This window comes from Heloderma suspectum, chromosome 5, assembly GCF_057233095.1.
Source record: "Heloderma suspectum isolate Gila_16-S chromosome 5, 16-S_ref, whole genome shotgun sequence".
Taxonomy (NCBI): domain Eukaryota; kingdom Metazoa; phylum Chordata; class Lepidosauria; order Squamata; family Helodermatidae; genus Heloderma; species Heloderma suspectum.
Window position 1 is genome coordinate 67,842,758 of NC_139462.1, and position 27,722 is coordinate 67,870,479.

General features: G+C 44.8%; 1 protein-coding gene across 1 annotated transcript; it reads left to right on the forward strand.

The window, feature by feature from the left end:
• The first annotated feature begins 2,217 nt into the window (after nt 1–2,217).
• Nucleotides 2,218–27,217, forward strand: NPY2R (neuropeptide Y receptor Y2). The gene is made up of 3 exons (XM_084860276.1): nt 2,218–2,553; nt 5,685–5,794; nt 23,390–27,217. The coding sequence occupies exon 3, from the start codon at nt 23,438–23,440 to the stop codon at nt 24,608–24,610; it is 1,173 nt and encodes a 390-aa protein (XP_084716402.1). The 5' UTR covers nt 2,218–2,553; nt 5,685–5,794; nt 23,390–23,437; the 3' UTR covers nt 24,611–27,217.
• Nucleotides 27,218–27,722: the final 505 nt, after the last annotated feature.

A 27,722-nucleotide genomic window follows, 5' to 3' on the forward strand; every position in this document is an offset into this window, starting at 1 on the left:
CTGGGGAGAGGGGTGTTCCAGGGCCGGGAGACCGGAGCTGCGCATATGACACATCCAATGTGTTGTACAGCAGCTTCCTTTCCTGGTTGGCCTCCCTGCCGCTAGGCAGCTGAAACGGCTGTCTAGTGAAAAATAGCAAGGCAGGAGAGGAGCGGAGGGAATGATCCCACCTCATGCCTCTCCTGCCTTGCTTTGGATAGGTGCAGTCACCTCCGAGGTCAGAGGCAGACGCCTATCTACTTAGGACTGTGCCCTTAATAGTGTTGGAAAGGCAGAGATTAGGTTGCCTGCTGTACTCTCTCCGATAGCATCAAGGGCTGCTACGCTACACGCCCTTTTGGCTGCAGTCCCTACCCTACTTGCTCTAGAGATGTTTCACTCCTCGTACTAGGTCTACTCTGGAATACAAATGTGCCACGGATTACAACTTTTTCAGCCATTTTGCAGGTGTTCCAGATGGGATCCCATATCCAGGACCAGTTTATATATTTAGCAGAATTTATGTATTTTAGCAGGATCAAACGATAAAGCGTTTCTTCTACTATACCAGTTTAGGCTACAGTTGTGTGAGGGTTGTTTTTTTCCTTTTTCTTTTTTTGGAGTGGGTTTTTTTTTTTTTGAGGGGGGAATGCCTCCCCCTTAAATAAGAAAACCTCAAACTCCCTGTATGTAGAAAAGTAGGATGTCAAGAAGTAGGGTTCAACCAAACCATCTTTCTGGCATGTTCTTTTTCTATGTGCATGACATAATTTTGGTTAATGGGAAGGCATTCAAAAATGCATCCCACACCTGCAGCAACAAGTGATACAATCCAGGTTGCTGTTCGTTAAAAAAAATCTTCATCACTTCATCCTGCTTTGTGTCTAAACTGGCCCTGGAATCTGCATCCTTCCAAAGGTGAACATAAATTAGAACCCCGCATAGGGAGTATCATCCAGTTCAGGCTGAGGTCTGCTAATGACTGGGCTAAACGTGAAATTCTCTCTTTTTGTTACATTTCTTTCTTTCTTAAAACAACTCCTAGAAGTCCTAAATTAAAGGGGTGGGGTGGGAAGGGATTCTACTAGGTTGTCATAGTGGAGCATTTGTCGTTTTAGAAATTAACTAAGCAGCAGGACATTTGGTTCGATTCATAGGGGGCGAGGGGCTCCACATTCTCGTGAGCATCTTGCACACCTCCTGGGTTTAGATTCTCCGCCCCCCCGCCGGTGTGATTCTTCCAGGTCCACAATCTTCCACGCCCTCCACCTCGGTGTAAGTTCCAGTGAACTCTGTGGACTTACTTCCGAGCAGGCACGAAGACCGGCTTGCGCTGTAAATCGCCTTTGGCCTTCCCAGTGGTGAAACTCTTAAAAGAGAGAAGCAAGCTCGCAAGCGAAGCCATCGCGGAGTCCAGATCACGTAGCATGACAGCGGATAGGCAGAGGCGAAACGGCACTCTGCACATGTTCAGAGAGTGATTTGTGCTGCTGTTTTCATTATGATTTCACAGAGCAGCTCGCTGGCGTTCCGAGGGCCCAGCGCCCAAATTAAGCCCCGCCCCCAAATGAGCAGCGGGGTGGGGAAATCGCCGTCAGGGCTGCCCCACCGCCCGTTGCAACGCCCTGAAGGGGCCGGGCTGCCCCCCCGCTCCGCGCGCACATCTCCCGCACTCGCTTGCCTCGACTCAGCGGCAGCCTCCATCCCTCGCCCTGCTCGCCCCCCCACCTCGTCCCTCCCGCCCGCTCGGAGATGGCGCAGCCGCCCCAAACTTCCAGCGAGAGAAACCGGTCGTCGGGCTGAGCTGGGAGAGCCGCGCCGCCCCCGCTCCCTTGGCAAAAATCCCCCCCCCCCAGGCAAACCCGAGCTGGGTGGGGAGGAAGGCAAGACTCAGCCCTGTGGAGGAGATTGGTAAGTCTAAGGGCCCCCAATAAATCTGCCCCAGCTGGGGACGAATTTGCCATTATCATCGGTGGCGGCGGGTTGTTCCGATGCCAGCGGGGCTGAGCATCCGCTCAGGGTTTCAGTCAGAACCAGCGAAAACTCTAAAGGAGATACTCAAGGTGTTGCGCCCAACCCTCAAAACAGGTTCAGCACCTTGGATAGCTCCATTAGAGTTCTGGCTGCCTCTGGCCGAAACACAGAGCGGATGCTCAGCCCCCCTGACATTGGAGCCACCAGCCTCCACCGAGGAGAAGGATGAATTCCAAGAAAGGGAGCCCCGCCCGTCTGCTCGGAGGGGGAGTACCGGCTTGCCCCGAGATCCACGGAGGGGTCGCCTCTCGCGGCTATTGGCCTCCCCAGCGACGCCCTGGCTTTCACGGATGCGCCCTCGTCTATGCGCCTCCGTTTAAAACTTGGGCGCGTCTGCCCCCGCCCTCCTTTCTCATTGCTTTATCCTAAAGACCTCTTTAGGTGCCGCTGATGGTGTGGGACCCGCTCGGTTACTGCTGCCCAGGGTCTGCGAGAGGACGCCAGAGGCGAAGCAGCAGCAGTGATGTGCTCTGGTGACTCTCGGTTCATCTTCTTCAAGAGCGAGCAGCCCTGCGCCCAGCGAGAGTAATGCGTCTTCTGGTACCTGACCATTCCTGTCTCCTTTCATCTGATCTGAATCGATAGACAAGCTCATGAGCATTGCTACACAGGGGATGCCGAGTGGACAGATCAAGAACTGATAGGATGGATGGATGGATGGATGGACAAACAGACAGACAGACAGATGTTCGTTTTGCCATTGCAATATCTTTGGAACTGAAACGAAGTATTAGATAATTAAATAGGGTTGTATCCAATGTTAGTCTAACTTAAGTCCCATTAATTTCAACGGTTCTACTCTAAATAGGACTGACCTTGGATAAAACCCATACTAAGGCTTTCAGGTTACTATCTACAATCTACTGACTCTGGAGTAGTCCTATGGAAATTTGTTGAGCTCCTGGAAGGAAAAAGTGGGTTATGGATTGCAGGCAGCTTCTTACAGTATTAACAGTGTTCTGTGTTTAAGATTTAGCAGTCCTGTTGCTAGCTACACATCTCTGCTTTTCTTGTATGTTTTGTTGTGCTCAACCTTTCTCTCTCTCTCTCTCTCTCTCTTTCCCTCCCTCCCTCCCTCTCCCCCCATACATCCCATTTAAGAAGGTTATCAGTTAATAATGGGTGAGCTTTCCAAGAAAGCTAGACAAATTAGTTTTTTGACTGAGGGCTGGAGAGAAATGTTGCATATATTAAACATATTTAAACCCGAGGATAATCTCAGTTTACTGTAATGTCTTTTCTAAATGGGCTGTATGGTATGAATAATGGATCAGATTGTTTTGGACATAAACATGGAAACCTTCCCCGCTTTTTAACACTTTCTCAGTGTAGGTATTTCATCCTAACTGACAGCTTCTTTTCATTTTGAAGAAAGTAAGAAATGAGTAGTTGCAAACTTTTCACATTATTAGGAGGTCAGCTTAATGTTTCTGTTGTGTGAAAGCACAATGAGCAGGATTTATTTCCAAGAAAATAGAAATATGGTTTATTAGAATCTGTTTGAGGTGTAGGGTGGAGATTTTACTGAACTTGTCCAAAAGAGTTCCACTAAACTCTGCTGTTACACTGGAGTAAGAAGTTCAAGGACTGCAAGAAGAGTAACATAGAGACACTGTAGTCCAGAAACAATATGAGTGAAAACTGGTGTGCTTGGAATAGATAAGAGAGAGGGGGGGGAATGTGAAATTTTAGATACAATTCATGGGGATTCTTAGCAACAGTCCCATCAAACATCCTCAATTTTTCCAATATTTGGCATTTATGTATCAAATCCATTTTCTCCTCTGCTTGTTTTGTACAATTCTGAAGTATATTTATTCAATTCCCCCCTCTGATGCTACCAAAACAGTTGGTCCCTCAGGTGCCTCTAACTCAGCAAAGCATTTTTAACAGGGAAATAAAACTATGGTGGCAGGAGAATATATTATAGCTAATCATTTTTTAGTCAAAAGGAGGATGAAAAGCCTGAAGAAAAGATGGAAATGGAACAGGAGGCAAAGAGTGGGGTACCACAGGGCTCAGTCCTGGGCCCAGTGCTCTTCAACATTTTTATTAATGACTTGGAGGAGGAGGTGCAGGGAATGCTGATCAAATTTGCAGATGACACACAATTGGCCGGGATAGCTAATACTTTGGAAGACAGAAACAGAATTCAAAGTGATCTGGATAGACTGGAGCACTGGGCAGAAAACAACAGAATGACATTTAATAGGGATAAATGCCAAGTTCTGCACCTAGGAAAAAGAAACCAAATGCACAGTTACAAGATGGGGGATACGTGGCTCAACAACACTACAAGCGAGAAGGATCTTGGAATTGTTGTCGATCACAAGCTGAATATGAGCCAACAAGGTGATGTGGCTGCAAAAAAGGCAAATGCTCTTTTGGGCTGCATTAATAGAAGCATAGCTTCCAAATCCCGGGAAGTACTAGTTCCCCTCTACTCAGCACTGGTTAGGCCTCGTCTGGAGTACTGTGTCCAGTTCTGGGCACCACATTTTAAGAAGGATGCAGACAAACTGGAGAGGGTTCAGAGGAGGGCAACAAAGGTGATCAGGGGACTGGAAACAAAGCCCTATGAAGAGAGACTGGAAGAACTGGGCATGTTTAGCCTTGAGAAGAGAAGACTGAGGGGAGATTGGATAGCGCTCTTCAAGTACTTGAAAGGTTGTCACAGAGAGGAAGGCCAGGATCTCTTCTTGATCGTCCCAGAGTGCAGGACACGGAATAATGGGCTCAAGTTACAGGAAGCCAGATTCTGGCTGAACATCAGGAGAAACTTCCTGACTGTTAGAGCAATATGACAATGGAACCAATTCCCTAGGGAGGTGGTGGGCTCTCCCACACTGGAGGCATTCAAGATGAGGCTGGACAGCCATCTGTCAGGGATGCTCTGACTTGGATTCCTGCATTGAGCAGGGGGTTGGACTCGATGGCCTTGTAGGCCCCTTCCAACCCTACTATTCTATGATTCTATGATCTATTGAGAAATAAAGAGGTTGCACTGGGGTGGGGGGTGGGGGTCGAAGAATAAATGCAAATGTTGACTTTTCCTCTCTCTTGGTTGGGGATGAGTGTGGGATTCTCAGAGTGTTAACATTTTATACATATCCTAGTTGTGTGCTGTGTGCACTGTTAGCATACTTTTTAATTACAGATATGTTTGGTTGCTATTACACACAAGAGATCAAGGCAGCAATCTTGAGCAAAGTTATGTAAAAGTACATTCCACTGAAAACAATTATTTATTTTAATTATGTATTGCATTTTTTTTAAAATCTCACCCTTCCAGGGTGGCACACATGGTGTGCCTCATTTTATCCTTACAACAAACCTGTGAGGTAGGCTAAGGTGAGAGAGAATGAACTTCAGAGCTGGGTGATGATTTGAACCTAATGTAGCAATAAGTCCAACACTTGATCTAACCATTACACCACACTGGCTCATACTTTAATAGACCTCGAAGGGGCTGACATCTAAGTAAACATGGCTAGGGTGACACTGCATTGGTGATTTCATCAGGGCACTAAATAAACATCTAGCCATGACTGTGCTATTTGTGTGCATATCTTATCGCATTTATGGATACCAGTTTTTACCTCCATTATGCAGGAAGGTGGATTTGCATCTGCATTTCAGCCATCACGTTCTTTTGTTTCATCTGTCAATAGATGCGATCTTCTTCAAGCACACTATTGTAAATCTTGTGGCCTCCACCATTCATACCATAGAACTGCACGTACCAGGATGTACCATCACAGCTTGAGGATCCTCAGCCAAGGTAAGACAAACCAGCTGGGGTGGGGCTTGATGTCCCCAAGAAAATTAAAATCCTTTTCAAATCATTAGTGAAAACTTTCTGAGAGGGCATCCATATCACGGCTTTCTCAATTTGGCACACGTGGCAAATGCAAGTGTGGGAAGAGGGACAAAGACGGTAGCTTGAATAGCAGGGAGCTTTTTTTTTTGCGGGGGGGGGGACACCTATAAGAATGACTCTTTCCATGCGTGCTGAATGTCCCACAGTGCTCTTGTAACTGCCATGACCAGTGGTCTGGATGGGCAAGAACAGGTGGTGAACCAGAGCAGGCTGAAGTTGTGAGCAGCTGTGGACTGTGAAGGCTGGACACAGCCTGGATGCTGATCCATGTCTTCTTTGAACCTGTGTCATAGATGGCCTCTAAGGCTATTCCGAGAGCCAGTGTGGTGCAGTGGTTAGAGAGTTGAACCAGGGCTCGGGAGATCTGGGTTCTAGTCCCCACTCGGCCATGAAGACTTTGGGCCAATCACAGCCTCTCAGCCTAACCTACCTCACAGGGTTGTTGGAGAGGAGGAGGACCACGTAGACTGCCTTCGGTTCCTTGCCAGAAGGAAAAAGGCAAGATATAATGTAATCCATCAATAAAAGGGCAAAGGGTAACAGCTTCTGGATTCTTAGGGACCACTCTGCCCCTTAGAGTTTCTGGTCAAAGAGAGAAAAGGCCGTCTTTTTGTACAATCTGCTCCTTTCATAGGAGATCAGGCTCTATAATATATTCAGTGTCATCTAGGAGTAATAGCTTCACAGGTCCAAAGTAAACATGGCATGGGAAGACACACGAATCAACCTCCGAATGTTTGTTTGTTTTTAAAATGGAAAGCAGGGTCAGACTTGCGATAGGAATAGAAGAAAGGTGGGGAAGAGGTGGCCCAACACTTTCCTTCCCTGCCATTTGTCTGCTTTTCTTCCCATGGTGGGGGAGGGCAGGTGGGTATGGAGACACCATTACCTTTTCCCATACAGGTGGAACTGGGAAGGCAGATGAATAGTGATTTTGGGCAAGAAGGGGAAGGGTTCGGATGTCCTCCCCACTGCTATTGTTCTCCTGAAACTTGCGGCCTCCAGAGGTTGCTTTTGGTCATTGAAACAACAACGACAGTAACAGAGAAAAGATTCACATGGCTGCATGTAACATGTACTTTGGCCTACAGTCATGAAGTATACGTGCTTAGTCATAGCCAGGGCCTTGCGCATAAAAGAGAGAGATGTAAACATGAAAGAAAGGGCAGAGGCTGTGGCTCAGTGGTAGGGCACCTGCATGGCATGCAGAAAGTCCCAGGTTCAGTCCTTGACATCTGCAGGTAGGGCAAGAAAAACTTTTGCCTGAAACCCTGGAAAACTGCTGCCAGTCAGTGTCGACAGTACTGGGCTAGATGGACCAAGGGCCTGACTCAGTATTAGGCAGCTCCCTGTGTTCATATGAATCTCTTACATGCACATGTTTTTAAAACATTATTTTCTTAATGAGTGAAACAAAAGGCAACATTTTCAGAACACCTTGATTAAAATTTGGTGTGACCTGGGTGGCAGGTAAAACTGCTTTGTTGGCCATTCCTGCTCTAAGGCATAAAGCAGCTGAATGAATGAGTATATGTACGAAATGAAAGTTTGTGAAGTCGTCCCCCAAGGCCAACCCTACCATTAGGAACAGTAAAATGACTTAGGCCAGCTTGGTTTCCCAGGAACAACAATGCAGTGATGCGTTCCAGTTCAGCAATTTGAATTACGCTACAGATTTTCAACTAAAATATCTGTGCTTTCCACATATGATAATATAAAGAACAGAGCATGTAAGTTATAGGAATATACTGCACAAGAAACATGCTGTTGAAAAAGGCAATATATAGAATTTGAATAAGACTAGAATGGTTCATTAAGTTCTCATTGACCTGGACTAGGACTTTTCTTCATGAAAAAGAGCAGCTGGGGAAACAATGCTTGGGGCATGTTCATCTGACACAAAGGATGGATTGGATGTAGGTAATTCAGTCTCACCTGGGGATTTCTTCTATTCTCACTGCACTGGGGCTGAGTACAACTGATGATCCAGCTGGCTGTAGGCACATTCTGGGAGGGCATTTTCTCAAGCCTATGGGCCAAAAGGGACATTACTTTAAATGTGTCTAGCAACTGCATTTTTCGTTTTTCATTTTCACTCTAGAGTAGGAACATGGGACCGATTCTGGTCTTAAAAGCCTGCTTCCCCCTACGTTAATTCCCCCTCTCAATTCAGATATTAAAATATTTAATAAAATATCAGATATTAATATTCAGATATTAAAATTTATTTATTTATTTATTTATTTATTTATTTCATTCCTATACTGCCCAATAGCCGAAGCTCTCTGGGCAGTTCACAAAAATTAAAACCAAACAGCACACAATAAAACAATATAAAACATATAGAGCATTAAAACCACAGTATAACAATACAACCACAATAAAACCTAGCAGCAGTGCAGGGATTTAAAATACAGATTTAAAACAGCAAAGCTAAAAGCCTAGAAAGCTAAAATGCTAAAATGCCTGGGAAAATAAAAAGGTCTTCACCTGGCACCGGAAAGAATACAGTGAAGGTGCCAAGTGAACCTCACTAGGGAGCTCATTCCATAGCCGGGGTGCCACAGCAGAAAATCCCCTCCTTCCAGTAGCCACCCGCCTCACTTCCTTTGGCAGGGGCTCATGGAAAAGGGCTGCTGAGGATGATCTTAAGGTCCGGGCAGGCACATATGAGAGGAGGCAATCCTTCAGGTAACCTGGCCCCAAGCCGTTAAGGGCTTTGAATGTTAATACCAGCACTTTGAATTAGGCCCGGAAATGGACTGGCAGCCAGTGCAGCTGAAAAAGTACTGGTGTAATATGAGCTCGCTGGCCAGTCCCTGTTAACAATCTTGCAGCCCTATTTTGGACCAGCTGAAGTTTCCGGACCGTTTTCAAAGGCAGCCCCACATATAATGTATTGCAGTAGGCCAGACGAGAAGTTATCAGAGCATGGATAACTGTAGCTAGGCTATTTCTGTCCAGATAAGGGCATAGTTGGTATACCAGCCTAAGATGATAAAAAGTGCTCCCTGCCACTGAGTTCACCTGTGCCTCAAGTGACAGTTCTGGATCCAAGAGCACTCCCAAACTACGAATGTGATCCTTTAGGGGGAGTGCAACCCCCTCCAGAACAGGTTGAATATCACCTAGCCGGGCAGACGAACCACCTGTTAACAGTACCTCCATCTTGTCTGGATTGAGTTTCAGTTTATTGGCCCTCATCCAGTCCATTACTGTGCCCAGGCCCTGATTCAGAACAGCCCCTGCCTCACCTGGGTTTGATGAGAAAGAGAGGTAGAGCTGGGTGTCATCCACATATTGATGGCACCTCAGCCCACACCTCTGGATAACCTCCCCCAGTGGTTTCATGTAGGTGATGTCAGGGTGGAAACTGAGCCCATAGAACCCCAGAGCAGTTCCGATTCTGAGGAGGAACAGCGATCTGCGGGAGAGGAGCCTGCTCATCCCTCACAGGCACAGCAGCTGGCAGAGATTCCTCCTGCCAGCATTCCTGAGATAGATAGTGACCCTGGCAGTGAGAGAGTGTGGGAGGGGGGCTTGCTAGATGCTTGATGCAGATGCAGGGAGCGACGGGCGATGGAGGGTGCGGAAAGGAGGCGTAGCGCCTGTTTGGCGTGCAAGCAACGGTCGCGTCCCGTGGACTCAAGGGAAGGAGGGAGGAACTCTCCCTAGCCCATAAGTTCAGGGTCTGCAAGTGATTCTCCTTCAAACAGGGACCAACTGCCTAACCTGGAGCATAGGCTACCCTGCTGTTCATTGCTTAGTCGCTGGTGATCAGCATCTGAAAGAGTCATTAAGTTGTAAAAGCATTAAAGCCTTGAAAAGAATCCTTTTGTCTGTGTCTTGAGTTGGCTATTGGAGTAGACTGAAAGAGGCCACTAGGGCACTCCTGACAGGTGTTAAACAGCATGGGGGATAAAATATAGCCCTGTGGAAACCCATGGCACAATTGCCATGGCACAGAGCAATAATCCCCCAGCGCCACCTTCTGGAATCGGCCATCCAAGTAGGAGTGGAACCACTGCAGTGCAGTGCCTCCAATTCCCAGCCCAGACAACTTATCCGGAAGGATACCATGGTCTATGGTATCAAAAGCTGCTGAGAGGTCCAGGAGAATCAACAGGATCGCACTCCCCCTGTCCCTCTCCCGGCAGAGGTTATCCCACAGGGCAACCAAGGCAGTGTCTGTTCCAAAACCAGGCCTGAAGCCTGATAGAAATGGATCTAGATAATCCATTTCATTCAAGAGTGCCTGGAGCTGTCCTGCAACCACCTGCTCAAGCACCTTCCCCAGGAAGGGGATGTTGGCCACTAGCCTATAATTGTTAACATCCTCTGGGTCCAGGTTAGGCTTTTTCAGGAGTGGTCTGATTACCACCTCTTTTAAAGTGGCCGGCACCACTCCCTTTCTCAAGGAGGAATTCACAACCTCCTGGACCCAGCTGGACATCCCCTCCTTGTTTGATTTAATAAGCTATGAAGGGCAAGGGTCAAGCACACAAGTGGTTGATCGGACTTGTCCAAGCACCTTGTCCACATCCTTAGGCCTCAATAACTGAAACTCATCCAATAAAACTGGACCAGATGGTGCTCTGAATGCCTCTACCATTGGAACTGCATTAATCGTGGTGTCCAATTCATGACGAATCTGAGCGACTTTATCTTCAAAGTGCCGTGCAAACTCGTCACAGTGTGCAGCCGAGGGTTCCACCGTCTCTCTCCCTGGACTGGAATGTAACAGGCTGCGAACCACTCAGAAAAGCTCCACTGGACGACACTGAGAAGATGCAATGCTGGTGGAAAAGAACTGTCTCTTTGCCACCCTCGCCGCCACAGAGTAGGCTCGATAGTGAGCTCTTACCTGAGTGAGGTCAGACTCGGCACGAGTTTTCCTCCATCTGTGTTCTAGCTGTCCCCCCTCTTGCTTCATTGCCCTCAGCTCAGGTGTATACCTGTATTTTACTCCCACATTAGGCTCCTGATTTGGATCTTAAAAGCTACCTACCCCTATGTTAGGCTTTTTATTCAGATATTAAAATATTTAATAAATATTTAATAAAATACCAGATCTTAATATTCAGATCTTAAAAGCCTTTTACCATCTATATTAAGCTCCCAGTTTGGATCTTAAAACCTGCTATTTGCACGTTAGGCTCCCAATCCAGATTGGGGTTCCTAACTAGATTAAAAAAGAAAAAAAGAAAAGAAAAAAACATGTAGCTGCTAGATTGTGGGTGGGCAACTTGTGGCACTCCAGATGTTGTTGGCCTACAATTCCCATCAGTCCCAGTCAGCATAACCAGTGATGAGGAGTGATGGGAGTTGTAAGCCAAAACATCTGGAGGACCATAAGTTCCTCAGCCCTCTCTGGACACATATTAGTTCCCCTGAATCTTTGCTGAATAGAGTTCTGATAACTTTAACATGGATTAGGAACACCAGTGCAGTCTACTCAGTCTTAAAGAAATGGGGGAAGTCCACTCCATTATGGCACTGGTTATATGAACAAAAGTGTGATTTTAAAGAATCCCAAGGAAGTAGGATCTTGCTCTCCCTTTTCTTTCACCATTCCCTTGAAAGGTTCTGAAGCCTCCGAATGTCCAAATAGAAAAGGAGAGTATTCCTCCTCCTCCTTCAAATATCATTCCACTGCCAAAAAAACATTAGCTCAGGTTATTTTTAAATGTGTTTTTGATTTAATTTTAAAAGATAATGTGTTGTAGGAACACCCCACAGCATTAAATGGTTTCTGTTCTTTCGGTGTTTATTGTAGGGCACAGTTTGTACTGTTGGAAACTACTTGCTTTGGTATTCTGACCTTTTAAAGGAAAAAAAAATCCCTCACATATTAGTTCTGTTTAGATGGTCATAGATGTAACTGTCAATCACTTTTTTTCTTAGAGCAGTTAAAGGAATAGTGGCGCTGGGGGCAAGCGGGGAGGGGGTAAAGTAGACCTGTTTTCTTAGCCTCCTTCTGGTTGAAATATCACTTCCAGAATTCCCGAGGATATCAGTTACCGAGTGTATCGTTTTCAAATCTTCAGTGTTAAGAGCAGTATGCTGAGAGTCACAAAAGCCAACTTAATTCCCAGGTGCAGAGTGACTGAGAGATGCTTCAGATAAGACACTTATCCCTGTATGAATAGGGGAAAGCATGCGAAGTCTGTGTCATATGACAATTACAAGGCCAAAACAGACATTACTTTAAATGTGTGTTTGGCAGCTACATCTTTCCCTGGCCCTCATTTTTACTCCAGGGTAGGCACAGGCCCCCCGAAATGTACTGGGACCCTAGTGTGGATGCAGGGGGGCTTTTAAGATCTGGATCAGTCCCCCTGAGCCTATGCTAGAGTAAGTCTGCTTTGGTCCACATATGCAGCTGTTTTTCTGTGTTTGCATCATGGAACATGGACGTGAAACTAAATAGATCACATGGATGATCATTAACGTGAGATGATATATTTGTAGAAGCACTAACCATGTACAGATTTTTTTTAAAGCAATATTCTATACAGCCACAAATTGCATTCTCCACCAGAAGTGTACCATGATAAACCCTATAGATAGTAGAGATAAACTGTTAGTGGTACAGAGAGCCAGGAGGAGGCAGCACGAGGATGAATATGCAGCGGGAGGGTTGACCCCAAGAGAGAGCTGCGAAGGAAGAATTTTGAGCCCCTGCCAAAGGAAGTGAGGTGGGTGACTACCAGGAAGTGGGTCTTTTCTGCTGTGGTACCCCGGCTGTGGAATGAGTTCCCTAGAGAGGTTCGCCTTGCGCCTACACTGTATTCTTTCAGGCGCCAGGTGATTTGTTGTTGTTGTTGTTGTTATTAACATTTCTATACTACCCCATAGCCAAAGCTCTCTGAGTGGTTTACAGAAGTTAAAACATTAAATATAATATAAAAAGTTTAAAAGCCATTTACATAAAAGCACACAGACAATATACACAATATAACTATAAAAACAACTTTGAAGAGTCAGTAACTAAAGACACATCCAAGACCAATTAAAACTCATCATGTGCTGCCAAATGCCTGGGAAAAGAGATAGGTCATAACCTGGTGCCAAAAAGATAACAAAGTTGGTGCCAGGTGGACCTCATCAGGGAGCTTGTTCCACAGATGGGGGGCCACCACTAAGAAGGCCCTCTCTCTCATTGTGGCCTTCCGATCTTCCCTTGGAGGAGGCACTCAGAGGAGGACCTTAAATGCCGAATGTAGGGTATGGGTAGGTTCATTTTGGAAGAGGCGTGCCATCAGGTACTGTGGTCCCAAGCCGTGTAGGGCTTTATAGGTTAAAAACCAGCACCTTGAATTGAGATAAGAAGCATATAGGCAGCCAGTGCAAGTGGGACAGAATCAGTCTTATATGTGCAGACCTTCTAGTCCCAGTTATAGGAACATAGGAAGCTGCCTTATACTGAGTCAGAACATTGACCCATCTAGCCCATTATTGTCTTTTTTAAAAAATACTTTTTATTCTATTTTTTAATCTTTATAAATGAAATAAACAGTACCAACAACCTAATCATTATCTACAGTTTCCCAACAATACAGTATTCTTAGGGGGACACAGCAATAACGAAAAAAAAGAAAGAAAAGGAAGAAGAAAGAAATAAAGAGAAAAAAATATAAAAAGTTACTTAAAAGGATTACATTTAAACTCCATTACACACAAACTTCAAATACCATTCTACTTAAAAGTTATACCTATAACATTGCCAATATAACAATTCAGAACAGCATAATCAACCTTACATTTCAATATCATATCATCAGTCTTATAGCAAGGGAGCAGGCCTACAATTCATTTCCAATAACCGTATATTGCCCTTCAGTTAACATATAATAGTAAAGCTTAACAATTTAACCAGCCAAAAATATTAGTAACCAAAGTCTCATAATAATGATAGTAATAATAATAAAAATGAAGGAAATTAAAAAGGATAAGTAATAATAATATCAAATCACTAATAAATTTTATGCTGTTATATAATAATAAAGCTTAAAATCAACCAGCCAAAAATATTACTAATCCTAGTATCATAATATTGATAATATTAATAATAATTAAAAAGAAAAGAATTATAAAGGATAAAAAAGAAAAAAATACAACAATCACTAATGTATTTTGTACTATCTATATTTTAGATAGTATCATTTCCAAATATATAAATGAGTGTGCACATTTCTATACACCCTCAGATAGTAGATTTAAGTACAGTATATCATATCCATTTTAAAGAGAAAGGATTTAAAAGGGGAAAAAAAGGAGAGAAAAAAGACGGATATACTGTATATGAGCAGTTATCTCTGGCCTAGCCTGGATCTTACAGACTAAACATAGCCAATTGACAAAACATGTTTATAAATTCCAGTTCATGGGGCTGGAAGCCTGGAACAGAAGTCTCGCATGTTTTTCTGATTAGCCACACCTCTGCCATTTTGTGATTTAGAAACTTCTTCATCTGACCTTTAGAAAAATACAAAATGTAGCAGGATATTTTAAATGATATTGTAAGTTCATTTGTCTTGCCAGGTTTCTCACCTTGGTAAATTGCCTTCTTTTATCAGCAACTTCTTTGGTGTAATCCAGAACTAACATAACTCTATCTTGTTTTGATCCCCAAAAAAGATTTCCACCCTCTCTTGCCAAATGCAGGATATAATTTTTTGTGGAGATTCTTGCAAATTGGACTATAATCGTATAATCAGTCCCTTTGGCATTTGGCACATGGAATGCCTGCTCAATACCAAGTAAATAATCAGATGACACAGGGAGTATCTCATGCAGAAACTTATCTACAAAAGTAGACAAATTTACATCAGTAGGTAGATCTTTGATACCAATAATACGTACATTTGCCATGCGCGTGAAAGCTTCAAGTTGGGAGATTCTGAAAGACAAATTGTTGTAGAAAGCTTGTGATACAACCTCCTGCACTGCTACCTGATCTTGCAGCTCGTTAACCTTCACCTCGATCTTTTGCCAAGAAGTGTTAATTAAGTCCACAGTCCCTTGCAGGGCAGTGATGGAATTTTGAATTGTATCCAGCCTCTTAGCCTGTTCAGCAAATTGCGAAGACAAAGTTTTTATCAAAGCAAGCAACTCCCCTGTATTTCCATCGCTTCTCAGAGCCTTTGCCACAGGAGGTGTAGGGGGGGTCTGCGGTGATCCAGCTCCTTTTTTCCTCCTTGATGTTGCCATCCTTCTCTTTAAATAGATCGTGCAGGTCCTCAAATATTGTTGGTATTCCTTAGTCCATAAACACTAATAACTACATTTGGAACTCATCAACCCTGTGTTCTCCTAATTAGATAGGAGTTTCAAAACAACTTTGAGCAATGTCTAAGATCTGGCAGACTAACCTTGGAATTCAACCCTTCTGCTGCTTCGCAAAATAAGCTGCTCTTCCAAGATTTCATCCAGATGCTGCTGTTGCTTCCCCTTTTAATTCCAGGGGAAGATGAAAAGTTTTTTCAACCTTTTAAAAGCTGTTTGAGATCGCGTCCCATGGAGCCTCCGCAAAACGCTGCCAGGGCGACATGGCTCCGACCTGGAAGTCTCCATCTAGCCCATTATTGTTGACACTGACTGGCAGCAGCTCTCCAGGGTTTCAGGCAGGATTCTTTACTCATCCTACCTGGAAAAGCCAGGGATCGAACCTGGGACCTTCTGCTTGCCAAGTATGTGCTCAGTCACACTGAGCTAATTATCAATCTGACCACTGCATTTTGCATGAGCTGCAGCTTCCCAACTGTCTTCAAAGGCAGCCCTACATAGAGCTCATTTCAGTAATCTAACTTGGAAGTTATCACAGCATAGACAACTGAAGCCAGGTTATCCCTGTCCAGAAGTTGGTAGAAGGCACTCCATGCCACTCAGGCCACCTGAGCCTCAAGTTACAAAGATGGTACTAGGAGGACCTCTCACTTGCTGGATAATCACCTTGCTGTGGTGAATGGGCTTGTGTATTCCAATAAACCCTGTGAGCGAAGCTGTCGGGAGTCATGTACTCCCAGCAGGGCCACCCATGGCAGCAAGGTCAAGGGGGAGGAACCAGACAAAGAACAATCCAAGAAAGTCCTCTACAGCAGAACAGGCAGAAGATAACAAGGTGTATGTTATGGTGGCTGTGAAGGTGGATGAAGGCTGCAGCAGATAAAGGACTACCAATCATCATGTTATTCATGCCATTGGATTAGAGCATTTTTCTGTGAAGACTGTGTGTTGATCATTGTGCACTGATCTCCACACATAAAACAAATTAATGCACAGGCATCTTCCAATCCAAACCCCAAACAACCAAAAGCCCCATGGCAATCGGAGAATGGTAACGGGGGCAGGACGGTAAAATCCGGAAGCCCCTAGTCATGGACTGGCACATGGGTGGTGGATACAGATTCAGTCATCCTGACTCAAGGACTGAGGCAGTTGAGTAGTTCGGCAGCTGTATCCATGACTGAGCAATCCTATTCAGGATCCACTCTGCTCACCCCGTATGGGGAGGGGGCTAGAAAAGGTGCCCTAAACATAGTCTGCCTCATCTTCTCCCTGACTGGATTACTGTAGCCAGTGGGGTCACCATTTAGCGGTCGCAAAAGACAAATGAGCTTTGGAACATGGAATATATGGACACTGCTGGACAATACAGATAGTGAACGCCTTGAACGTAGGACTGCCATCATTGCAAGAGAGCTGAGACGTTTTAACGTTGACATAGCAGCACTCCAAGAAACCCGAACAGCAGGAGCGGGACAACTGAAGGAAGAAAAAGGAGGTTACACCTTCTTCTGGAAAGGACTGCCTGAACAAGAATGACGAATACATGGAGTAGGCTTTGCTATTAAAAATGATCTTATGAAGCTCTTGTCAGAAGTTCCTACTGGCATTAACGAACGACTCTCAATAAAACTCGCCAAAAACCAGCAGGCAACTATTTTAAGTGCTTATGCACCAACATTAGATGCTGATGAAGACAGCAAAGAAAATTTTTACTCTGAGCTAGATACCATCTTATCAGAGATACCTAAGGAGGACAAAATTATCCTCCTGGGCGATTTCAATGCGAGAGGTGGGTGTGATTTTGATTTGTGGCCGGGGACCATTGGGAAAGAAGGAGTCGGCAATAGCAACCAGAATGGAATTCTATTTCTGACTAAATGTGCAGAGCATAATCTTGTTATTACCAACACACTCTTTCACCAGAAAAATAAATTTAAAACATCATGGAAGCACCCTCGGTCGAAGCACTGGCATCTCCTAGATTATGTAATTGTCCGTGCCAGAGATCGCTGTGATGAACACCTCACCAGAGCCATGACGAGTGCTGATGACTGCTGGACAGACCACCAATTAATTTGTTCCACGATGGCCATTAAGATTGTCCCTCAACATAGGCTCCAAGGAAGAAAACTAAGACGTAAAATCAACACCCAAGCCCTTCAAGATCCTATTAAGCGAGCCTGCTTTCAAACAACTCTTAAGGAACACCTACCTATGGAAACCCCTGAAAATGTTGAGGAACACTGTAAGAAACTGAAGACCTCCATTATTGCAGCCTGTGAACAAACTGTTGGATACCAAACTAAGAAAAATCAGGATTGTTTCAATGAGAATGATTGGGAGATTGAACATATTATTGATAAGAAAAGGAAAGCCTTCCAAATATGGCAAAAAGACATCAACTGTGCCGCTAAAAAAAAAATCCATGCCAGTGCAAAGGCTAAGGTCCAAAGAAGAACTAGAGAACTTAAGAACACCTGGTGGATAAAGAAAGCTCAAGAAATCCAGCATTTTGCAGATGCCCATGACGCACGGGGCTTTTTTAATGCCACAAAGGCCATCTACGGACCAACAAATCATGGTACAAACCCGCTATGCTCAATAGATGGTGCCAAACTCCTAAAGGACAAAGAGTCTATTGCACTGCATTGGAAAGGGCATTACCACAACCTCCTTAACCGTAACTCTACTGTGGCTGATGAGGTCTTCTCGCGAATCCCACAAAAACAAACCAGAGATGAGCTTGCAGTATCCCCTAGTTTGGAGGAAGTCAGTAAAGCCATCAACCAAATGAAAAATAACAAAGCTAGCGGACCTGATGGGATCCCTGTTGAAGTCTTTAAAGAAGGTGGGCCTGAAGCTACACGACAGCTTCACAAGGTCACTGAAAAAATCTGGATGAGGGAGGAGATCCCAGCAGACTTCAGGGATGCCATAATTATCACTCCCTTTAAAAAGGGTGATAGAACAGATTGTGGAAACTACTGAGGCATCTCCCTTCTAGCTACGGTAGGCAAAATCCTGGCAAGGATCCTCGCAAACCACCTTCTACCTATCTCAGAAGACATCCTCCCTGAATCCCAAAATGGCTTCTGCCCCTCCAGGGGGAAGTGGATATGATCTTCACCACATGACAGCTCCAAGAAAAATGCAGGGAGCAAAACCAACCCCTGTACATGGCATTTATTGATCTGACTAAGGCCTTCAACACTGTAAACTGAACTGCTCTCTGGACCATCTTTTTGAAAACCGGATGCCCTAATAAATTTGTGAACATCTTGCGGCTCCTCCATGACGACATGACAGCAACAATCTTGGATAACAATGGCTCTCAAAGTGATCCATTCAAAGTGGGATCAGGCTTTAAACAGGGATGCGTCATTGCTCCAACCTTATTTGCTATCTTCATCGCTATGATGCGACACCTTGTTGAAGGGAAACTTCCCACTGGTGTAGAAATCATATATCGAACAGATGGAAAACTTTTTAATCTCAGTAGGCTGAAAGCAAAAAGTAAGATAATTACATCCTCTGTCATAGAACTTCAATATGCTGATGATAACGTAATCTGCGCACATTCAGAGGAAGATCTCCAAACTATCCTAGACATCTTCGCAGAAGCATATGAAAAGCTTGGCCTCTCACTTAACATCAAAAAAACCAAAGTGCTTTACCAGCAAGCACAAACCAACCCCTCTGTAGCGCCATCAATCCAGCTTAATGGTGCGATGCTGGAAAATGTCGATCACTTTTCTTATCTTGGCAGCCATCTCTCCACAAAAGCCAACATCGACGCTGAAATTCAGCATCGCCTGAGCTCTGCAACTGTAGCATTCTCCCGAATGAAGCATAGAGTGTTCGAGGATCGGGACATTCGCAGGGAGACCAAAATGCTTGTTTACAAAGCCATTGTACTACTGACCTTACTGTATGCCTGTGAAACATGGACCATCTATAAACGCCACTCCCAACTTCTTGAAAAATTCCACCAACGCTGCCTCTGAAAAATTCTGCAAATTACTTGGGAAGACAGACAGACTAATGTGCGTACTGGAAGAAGCAAAGACCACCAGCGTTGAAACAATGATTCTCCAACATCAACTTCACTGGACCGGCCATGTTGTTCGAATGCCTGATCATCGTCTTCCAAAGCAGCTAGTTTATTCCCAACTTATGAATGGAAAACGGAATATTGGTGGACAGCAAAAGAGATTTAAAGATGTTCTCAAAGCTAATCTAAAAAAATGTAACATAAGCATTGAGAACTGGGAAGCTCTAACACATGAGCATTCCAACTGAAGGTCAGCCTCTATTAAAGGCGCTATGGACTTTGAAGAAGCACGAGTACAGGGCGAAAGGGAGAAACGAGCTCAGCGGAAGGCACGTCAAGCAAACCCTCACCGTGACCGCCTTCCACCTGGAAACCTATGTCCTCACTGAGGGAGGCTGTGTGGATCCAGAATTAGCCTTCGCAGCCACCTACAGACCCACTGCTAAGACTCTACCCCTGGTAGACAATCTTAGTCACGCGTGATCGCCATGATGACTAGGAGGACCCCCAAGCTACGGATCTGGTCCTTCAGGGGGAGTGCAAACCCATCCAGAACAGGTTGAACACCCCCCATCCAGTCAGCAGAACCACCCACCAATGGCATCTCAGTCTTGTCTGGATTGAGCTTCAGGTTATTAGCCCTCATCCAGTCCATTGTTACAGCCAGGTGCTGATTCAGCACATCCACAGGCTCACCTGAAGAAGATGAAAAGGAGAAATAGAGCTGCGTGTCATCAGCATACTGATGACAACACACCCCAAACTGTCCTCACTCAATGGTTTCATGTAGATGTTGAACAGCATGGGGAACAAAACTGACCCCCGTGGACCCCATATTGGGGAATCCACAGGGCTGCACAATGCTTCCCAAACACCACCTTCTGGAGCCGACCCTCCAAGTAGGAGTGAAACCACTGGAATGCAGTGCCTCCCACTCCCAACTCAGAGAGCCATCCCAGAAGGATACCATGGTCAATGGTATCGAAAACAACTGAGAGATGAAGGACAATCTACAGGGTCACACTCCCCCTGTCTTTCTCCCAACATAGGTCATCGTCCCGGGCAACCAAGGCTGTTTCTGTGCCAGGGAAAGACCTTTTTATTTCCCCAGTATTTTAGCATTATAGTCTTTTAACTTTACTGTTCAAAATCTGTTGTTGTTGTTGTTGTTCAGTCGTTCAGTCATGTCTGACTCTTCGTGACCCCATGGACCATAACACGCCAGGCCTTCCTGTCCTCCGCTCTCTCCCGGAGCGTGCTCAAGTCCATATTAATTGCATCAGTGATGCTATCTAGCCATCTCATCCTCTGCCGTCCCCTTCTCCTTTTGCCTTCAGTCTTTCCCAGCATCAGGGTCTTTTCCAGAGAGTTTTCTCTTCGCATTAGGTGGCCAAAATATTTGAGCTTCAGCTTCAGGATCTGTCCTTCCAAGGAGCACTCAGGGTTGATTTCCTTTAGGATGGACTGATTTGACCTCCTTGCAGTCCAGGGGACTCGTAAGAGTCTTCTCCAGCACCACAGTTCGAAAGCATCCATTCTTCGGCGCTCAGCCTTCCTTATAGTCCAGCTCTCACAGCCATACATTACTACTGGGAAAACCATAGCTTTGATTAGACGGACCTTTGTCGGCAAGGTGATGTCTCTGCTTCTTACTATGCTGTCTAGGTTTGCCATAGCTTTCCTCCCAAGGAGCAAGCATCTTTTAATTTCATGGCTACAGTCACCGTCTGCGGTGATCTTGTCGAAATCTGTTACTGTGTTTTAAATCTCTGCATTGCTGCTAGGTTTTATTCTGGTTGTATTTTTATACTGTAGTTTTAAGCTTTTATATTTTATACTATTTTTGTGCTGTACTTCATGGTTTTAATTTCTGTGAACTGCCCAGAGAGCTTCAGCTATTGGGCAATATCGAAATGCAAATGAATGAATGAATGAATGAATGCCAACGAGGACAGGCAGACAAGTTTCGTCAGGTGAAAACAAATGTGAGAGAAGACCCTCACCATGAGATATATCCTGAACTATATAACTAATGACTGAGAATCTGGAAAGTCAGCCCTTTCAAACTACCTGAGATAGTTTGGTTGCTGCATTTGGTTGGTCATTTTCTTCAGCTTATTGAGCATAATGACATGTCAGGTTTTGCTATTTCCACTTGACTTGAAGACAGTTGTTAAAATTTAAGGTTTGTATCAATCTAATCATAGACTTCTTCATTGACCTGTGTGGGACTATTTTGTAAACATCAACTTGAGTTTGGCTAAAAGTTGTCCTTATAATTTCTTTCAATAGAGATGCATCCTATTTGATTCTGTGGTAGGGGAAGATTTTGACTGAATGTAAACAAATGGATGAAAAACCAGAAATAAACACAAGTTTTTCTGCCTAGTTGTGTCTAGAGATCTAGACAGAGGAGGGAGATGTCAGAATGTTTATATTTTGAGGAACACATTGAGGTCAAGTTATGCATGTTATATTACTTGATGATGATGCACACGCACACACATGCACACGCACACACATGCACACACACAGAGCAATATTACTGTACATCAGAAGTGGGCAGACGTCAGGCTTGTGCAATCTACTTTGTTTTTTATAACAAGGTCCACCAACTAGAGTCAAATGCAAAATATATAAGAACCTAAGAAGGTGCTGAATCAATCAGACCAAGGGTCCATCAAGTCCAGCATTCTGTTCACACAGTGGCCAACCAGCTGCCCATGGAAACCCACAAGTACAATATGAGTGCAAAAGCAACCTCCCGCTTGTGTACCTTAGCAACTAGTATATAGAGGCATATTGCCTCTGATACTGGAGGTAGCATATCGCCATCAGGACCAGTAGCCACTGATAGCCTTATCCTCCAGAAATGTGTCTAATTGCCTTTTTAAGCCATCTAAATGGGTGGCCAACACTGTGTCTTGTGGTAGCTAATTCCATAGTTTGACTATGAGCTGTGTGAAGAAGTACTTCCTTTTATTGTCCTGAATCTCCTACCAATCATCTTCATGGGATGACCCCGGGTTCTGATATTATGAGAAAGGGAAAAAAACCTCTCCCTATCCACTTTCTCCACTGCTTACATTTGTACACTTCTGTCATGTCTCCACTTACTAGCTGGGGGGTTGGACAAATTCCTGGAGGAAAAGGCTATCAATGGCTACTAGCCCCGGTGGCTATGTGCTACCTCCACTACCAGAGGCAGTGAGCCTACGTACACCAGTTGCTGGGGAATATGGGTGGGAGGGTGCTATTTTTAATGCAGCAATTAATCAACATTTGACAGCTGGAAATGTACAAACCCTTCCTAATTATTGTTGTGGTATTACTGCCTGGACTAACAGTGGCATGACAAATTCACATCTGCCAAAGCTGATACATGATTTTGGAGAACAAAGAATTTTCCTAATTGTTTGTTTACCTGTTGTGTTGCATCCTAGTGCAAAGGCTGATCCCTGCCCATGGAAAGTACTGATTGGCCTGCTGTTGCTTGTAGTGCCAGGTCATAGCTTAAAAGACAACCTGATTCCACAGTCTTCCCTTTCCTAAAATACTACAACTCTTTAGATACCTTAATGATGATTGCTTCAGAGCCTTAGACACCTCTCGTCTTTGATACATGGACTAGAAATGAGCTTTTGAGTGAATTGTTGCAATTGTGTTGTACCTTATAAGGCAAAGCCCAAAATGTTTATACAGTGCTCTTTCAGAATGCTCAATGCATTTCACATCCATATTTCTGGCAGGCTAATATTATTATGCCTATATCACAGATAGGGGGACTGCGTCTGAGAGATGTTTGCTTGCCCAGAGCCCCTCAGAATTCACAGCTGGGATGAAATTTGAACTAGGGACCTCCTGGTCAAATCCTTTTAACTGCTTGACTAGTTTGCTAAAGGCACAATCCTATGTCTGTTTAAACAGGAAAGAGTCCTGCAACTCCCAGCATGCCTTAGCCAGCCATGCTAGTTGGGGCATGCTGGGAGTAGGACATTTTTTCTGATTGAAGATGCATAGGATTGCACCCTAATTCTCCTAATTTCAACATGCATAGGATTGCACCCTTATTCTCCTAATTTTGATTCCTTTTTTCTGCACAGTTTTGCATTTTCTTCTCTTTAATATATCCATTTTCTTGGCATTCTTCACAGGGGAAGCCTTGGCACATGCTTTGAACTGATCCCCTACCAGCAGAGAACATGGGGCTGATAGGAGGACCAAAAACTATGGGGAACCGGACAAGCCTAACTAAAATGGACCTATACTCCAGACTGAACTTGTCAGGCCTCGCCAAATTATACAGTGACCTGCCCGCTGACCTGCCCGCTGACTTGAAACAAGATCTGAAGGACAGCACCAATTTGGTCGAGGTACAAATTGTTCTTATCTGTGCCTACTGTGTTATCATCTTGCTTGGGTTAGTGGGCAATTCCTTGGTGATCCATGTGGTGATCAAGTTCAAGAGCATGCGCACCGTGACGAACTTCTTCATTGCCAACTTGGCTGTGGCCGATCTGCTGGTGAACACGCTCTGCCTGCCTTTCACCTTGGTTTACACATTGCTGGGACAATGGAAGCTCGGCCAAGTACTGTGTCACCTTGTGCCTTATGCCCAGGGCCTTGCTGTGCAGGTATCTATCATCACCTTGACGGTGATAGCTTTGGACAGGCACCGCTGCATTGTTTATCACTTGGAGAGCAAAATCTCCAAGAGAATCAGCTTCCTAATCATTGGGGTGGTCTGGGCCGGTAGTGCTCTCTTAGCCAGTCCTCTGGCCATCTTCCGGGAGTATTTCTCCATAGAGCTCAAGCAGGACTTGAAAATGGTGGCCTGCGCTGAGGCCTGGCCCAGGAAAGGGCAGATCAATTATGGCACCATCTACAGCATCTTGATGCTTCTGATCCAATATGTCTTGCCCCTGGTGATCATCTCGTATGCCTACATCTGTATCTGGAATAAGCTCAAGAACCACATTAGTCCCGGGGCAGCAAGCGATCACTACCACCAGAGACGCCGAAAAACGACCAAGATGCTGGTATGCGTCGTGGTGGTGTTTGCAGTCTGCTGGCTGCCCTTTCACATCTTTCAGCTCGTCAGCGATATTGACAGCAAAGTGTTGCATCTGCAGGAGTACAAACTGATCTACACCCTCTTTCATGTCATTGCGATGTGCTCAACTTTTGCCAACCCCCTCCTCTATGGCTGGATGAACAACAACTACAGAACAGCATTCCTGACAGCTTTCCAGTGTGAACAGCGGCTGGATTCCATCCATCCGGAGGTGTCGCCTGCGCTCAAAGCCAAGAAGAACCTGGAAGCAAAAGAGAATCATTGCAATGGATTGCCATTGTCACAACCTACAAGTGTCTAAGGGCCAAACTAGATGTGATGATGGAGATACATGAATGCATTTTTAATCCTTCCTCTTTACCATTTTCCTGATGTAAATTGTCCCTCCCAGATGGGATTTGCTCTGGTGGATAAAACAAACATATATGTGCGTGGACTGGGAAAACAGTGCGGAGGGAAAGAGTAAGGCCCACCTCCTTTGTGATCCTGATCCAGACCTCACCCAGCTTGTATTTGCATCAAGAGATGCATTCACACACCTCCATGGCATGTCTTGTTTGGCCCCCAAAAGAAGGGAATCCTGACGAAGAGAGTAAGTGAGGGAGATAATAATTTGATGCAAAGGCACTGTTGATGCATGTACACCCCCACCCCCTAAATAATATGAACTGGAGGGAATTTGAGAAGGTTAAAGAATCTCTCCCTACATTTTCAAGGCACTTGGCCTTTTGTCATCAAGTATAAAGTCAATTCCAAAGGAATATAACTGACAAACCTGTCATATGGTTGCCTGCAGTGAGTTCAGAAGTGCAGAAGAGTTTCCCATTGTAAATAAAACAAAGTGGGGAGGAGAACAATAAACATTCGAATACTGGGGAACATATCACAGACTTTTAGGCCAAAGGATCAAAATACCGTCTGCTGGCAAAGCTGGAAACTGCTGCTGAAGCTCAAACGTGCTGCGTCATTTTTGTTTTCTGAAAGAAGGCAGTTTCCTAAATGCCAGAATTCAGTAGGGTTTGCTTTGTTTTTACATTGATTTACATTAAGCCATGTTGAAGTCACACCCAAGGTTAGCCAGATGTAAACATCTACTTCTAACCCATTTGTACCCAGACACAGATTCAATTTTTGGGATTAAAATGGGCAACAAATTTGCAAAGGGTGTTCTGCTATGTCTGGGTCAAGCACAGTCCTGGGGCAAACTGTGGGGCAAATCCACTCAGCAAGTCAGAAGGCTCTGGCCCGCCAAGGTTCCACGGAGCCTCCTTAGATACCTCCAGGGGTCGGGGCTTGGGTTGGAGAGGTTGGAGATAATGGTGGGGAAGGGGATGCAGGCAGCAGGGGACTTGGCCAGCCCTGGGAAGAGCAGCTGGCTCAGTTGCTTTGCACAGAGTGTTCCACCTCCATGTGGATGACACATGAAGCCAGGGACTAGGGATGTCGGAGAAATCCATTTGGTGGGTAGAGTTGAATGGGTTTTCCTAGGTTCGGCCCCACAGACTTCATTCCAGTTCCCGGTGCAGTGCCTGACTTGGTCTGAGGCAAGACAGGCCAGTTGGAGGATTTCCCTGGCATTTTGCGCATCTTGTGCATGTTCTGCAAAATTACGGTGTGCAAATTATGGCCATATTTGGGCAAATTTGGGTTAATTTGCAGAAATTGCTTTGAAATTTGAACAAATTTGAACCTGTGCAAAAAAATGCACAAAAAAAGTTCCTAGAGTTCAGAGAAAAGCCCGCAGGTTGGCTCGCAAATGCAAATTGAGTCGCGCACACCGTGGAACTCTGTCAGGTCAAAGAAGAAGAACGGGATTTCCCAGTGACAGACATCCCTACCAGGAACCCAGTAGTTGTTCCTCCCAGTCCCAGCTGAGTCCCGTCCTCCATGCTGAGAGAGGCAAAATCAGCAGGGGAGGGCCATGCTGCCAGTGCGTGTGGCCCGATGGGACCCTATCACATTTTGGTTCTACATCCCTGTCCTAGAGCTTAGATATTTCTCAGTCCTGGCTCCTTTCCCGCTGTTTTCAGAACAATTTTGCATGCAGTTAATTGGGATGTGCACGCATGCAGTTTTATGATTAAAACATAAAAATCCAAACCTGAGCCTGAAGTTACAATATGTGTATAGGGGAAAATTACTATCAGGAGAATGAGGTACAAAACAGAAATTCAATGAAAAAAACTCCAAGTAGACTGGTACAGACACCTGTTGTTGTTGTTGTTGTTATTATTATTATTATTATTAATTTTCATTTCTATACCACCCAATAGCCAAAGCTCTCTGGGCGGTTTTTACTCTTACGGCAAGGCTCAGGCATGTTAGGCACATGCCTTTTAGTGAGGAAATTGCAAATGCTTGAAGCTGCAGGGGTTTTTTTTTACACCCCGATCCATCCTTACATGCTTGGAAGCAAGCCAGTTTATCCTCAGTGGTATTAAATTGATTCGGATCCTGGCATTTGTCTTAAATGGCTTGCAGACTGAGCTTCTGGCATCATTAACTCATCGGATTTGAAGCTGTGCCTGCTTTATTGATAGATAAGAAAACAGGACAGGATTCCATCCTGTAGAAACGCTGCGCAAAGCTGCTCACCTCGCTCAGTGCTCATGTGCTTTGTGCAGTGTGTGCGTCTGTGTTGCACATCTTGCCTTGGATCTTCTTTGCGCCCTGTTGCACCCTGCGTGATTAAAAACCTCCAAACGCTTCTATAAACTAGGCAATAGTATGCTACTCTGTCATTGTACATGAACAAATTATGTTTGCATGAGTGTTGTTAATGGTTAAGTTCCTTATGTTCAGGTATAAGAGTTGCCTCTCTTGTAAATGCACAGCAAAACACTGTTTTTCAATGTCTTTTGCTTGCTTTTTTGTTTTGTTTTTTGGGAACCATTAAAGTTATGAAGACAAAGGACCATCAGCACTATTTTCCCCCCACCTAGTGTTAGGGACTAATTAGGTGCAACAGCATTAGAGCCATCTCTTTAAATGACGGTTTGCCCCAACCACATATAAATGGAGGGTCGGGAATATATTAAAGAACAAAAGTCAAGGGTGCTGCACACATCTTACCTATCGGTTGTCTGTCCCAACTTTTCTTTATCTGGCTTCCAGTACTAGGAGTCTGGCTGGGGAAAAAGTGTCTGGCATGAGAGTAGATAAGCACTGGGACAGAGTGAGAACTCTCCACCTCTCCACTATACATGACCAGGACAAACCTGCATTTCATGAGACTATGAGTCTAGTCGTGACTAGGCTACGGCCCTTAGGGCAAATTTGGTGTTCTGCTGGCATGCAAAATGAGTGGCACGGGGGCTGAGCATGGAAGCAACTGTGTAATTGCTCCCACTGCTTAACATTGAGAGGTGCCAGGGCTCATGTCTCTCTGGAAACTGTGCCCTGGAGATTAAAGG

Excerpts from the sequence above, each read along its gene's own strand:
- NPY2R (XM_084860276.1), top strand. The coding sequence starts at position 23,438 with ATGGGGCTGATAGGAGGACCAAAAACTATGGGGAACCGGACAAGCCTA.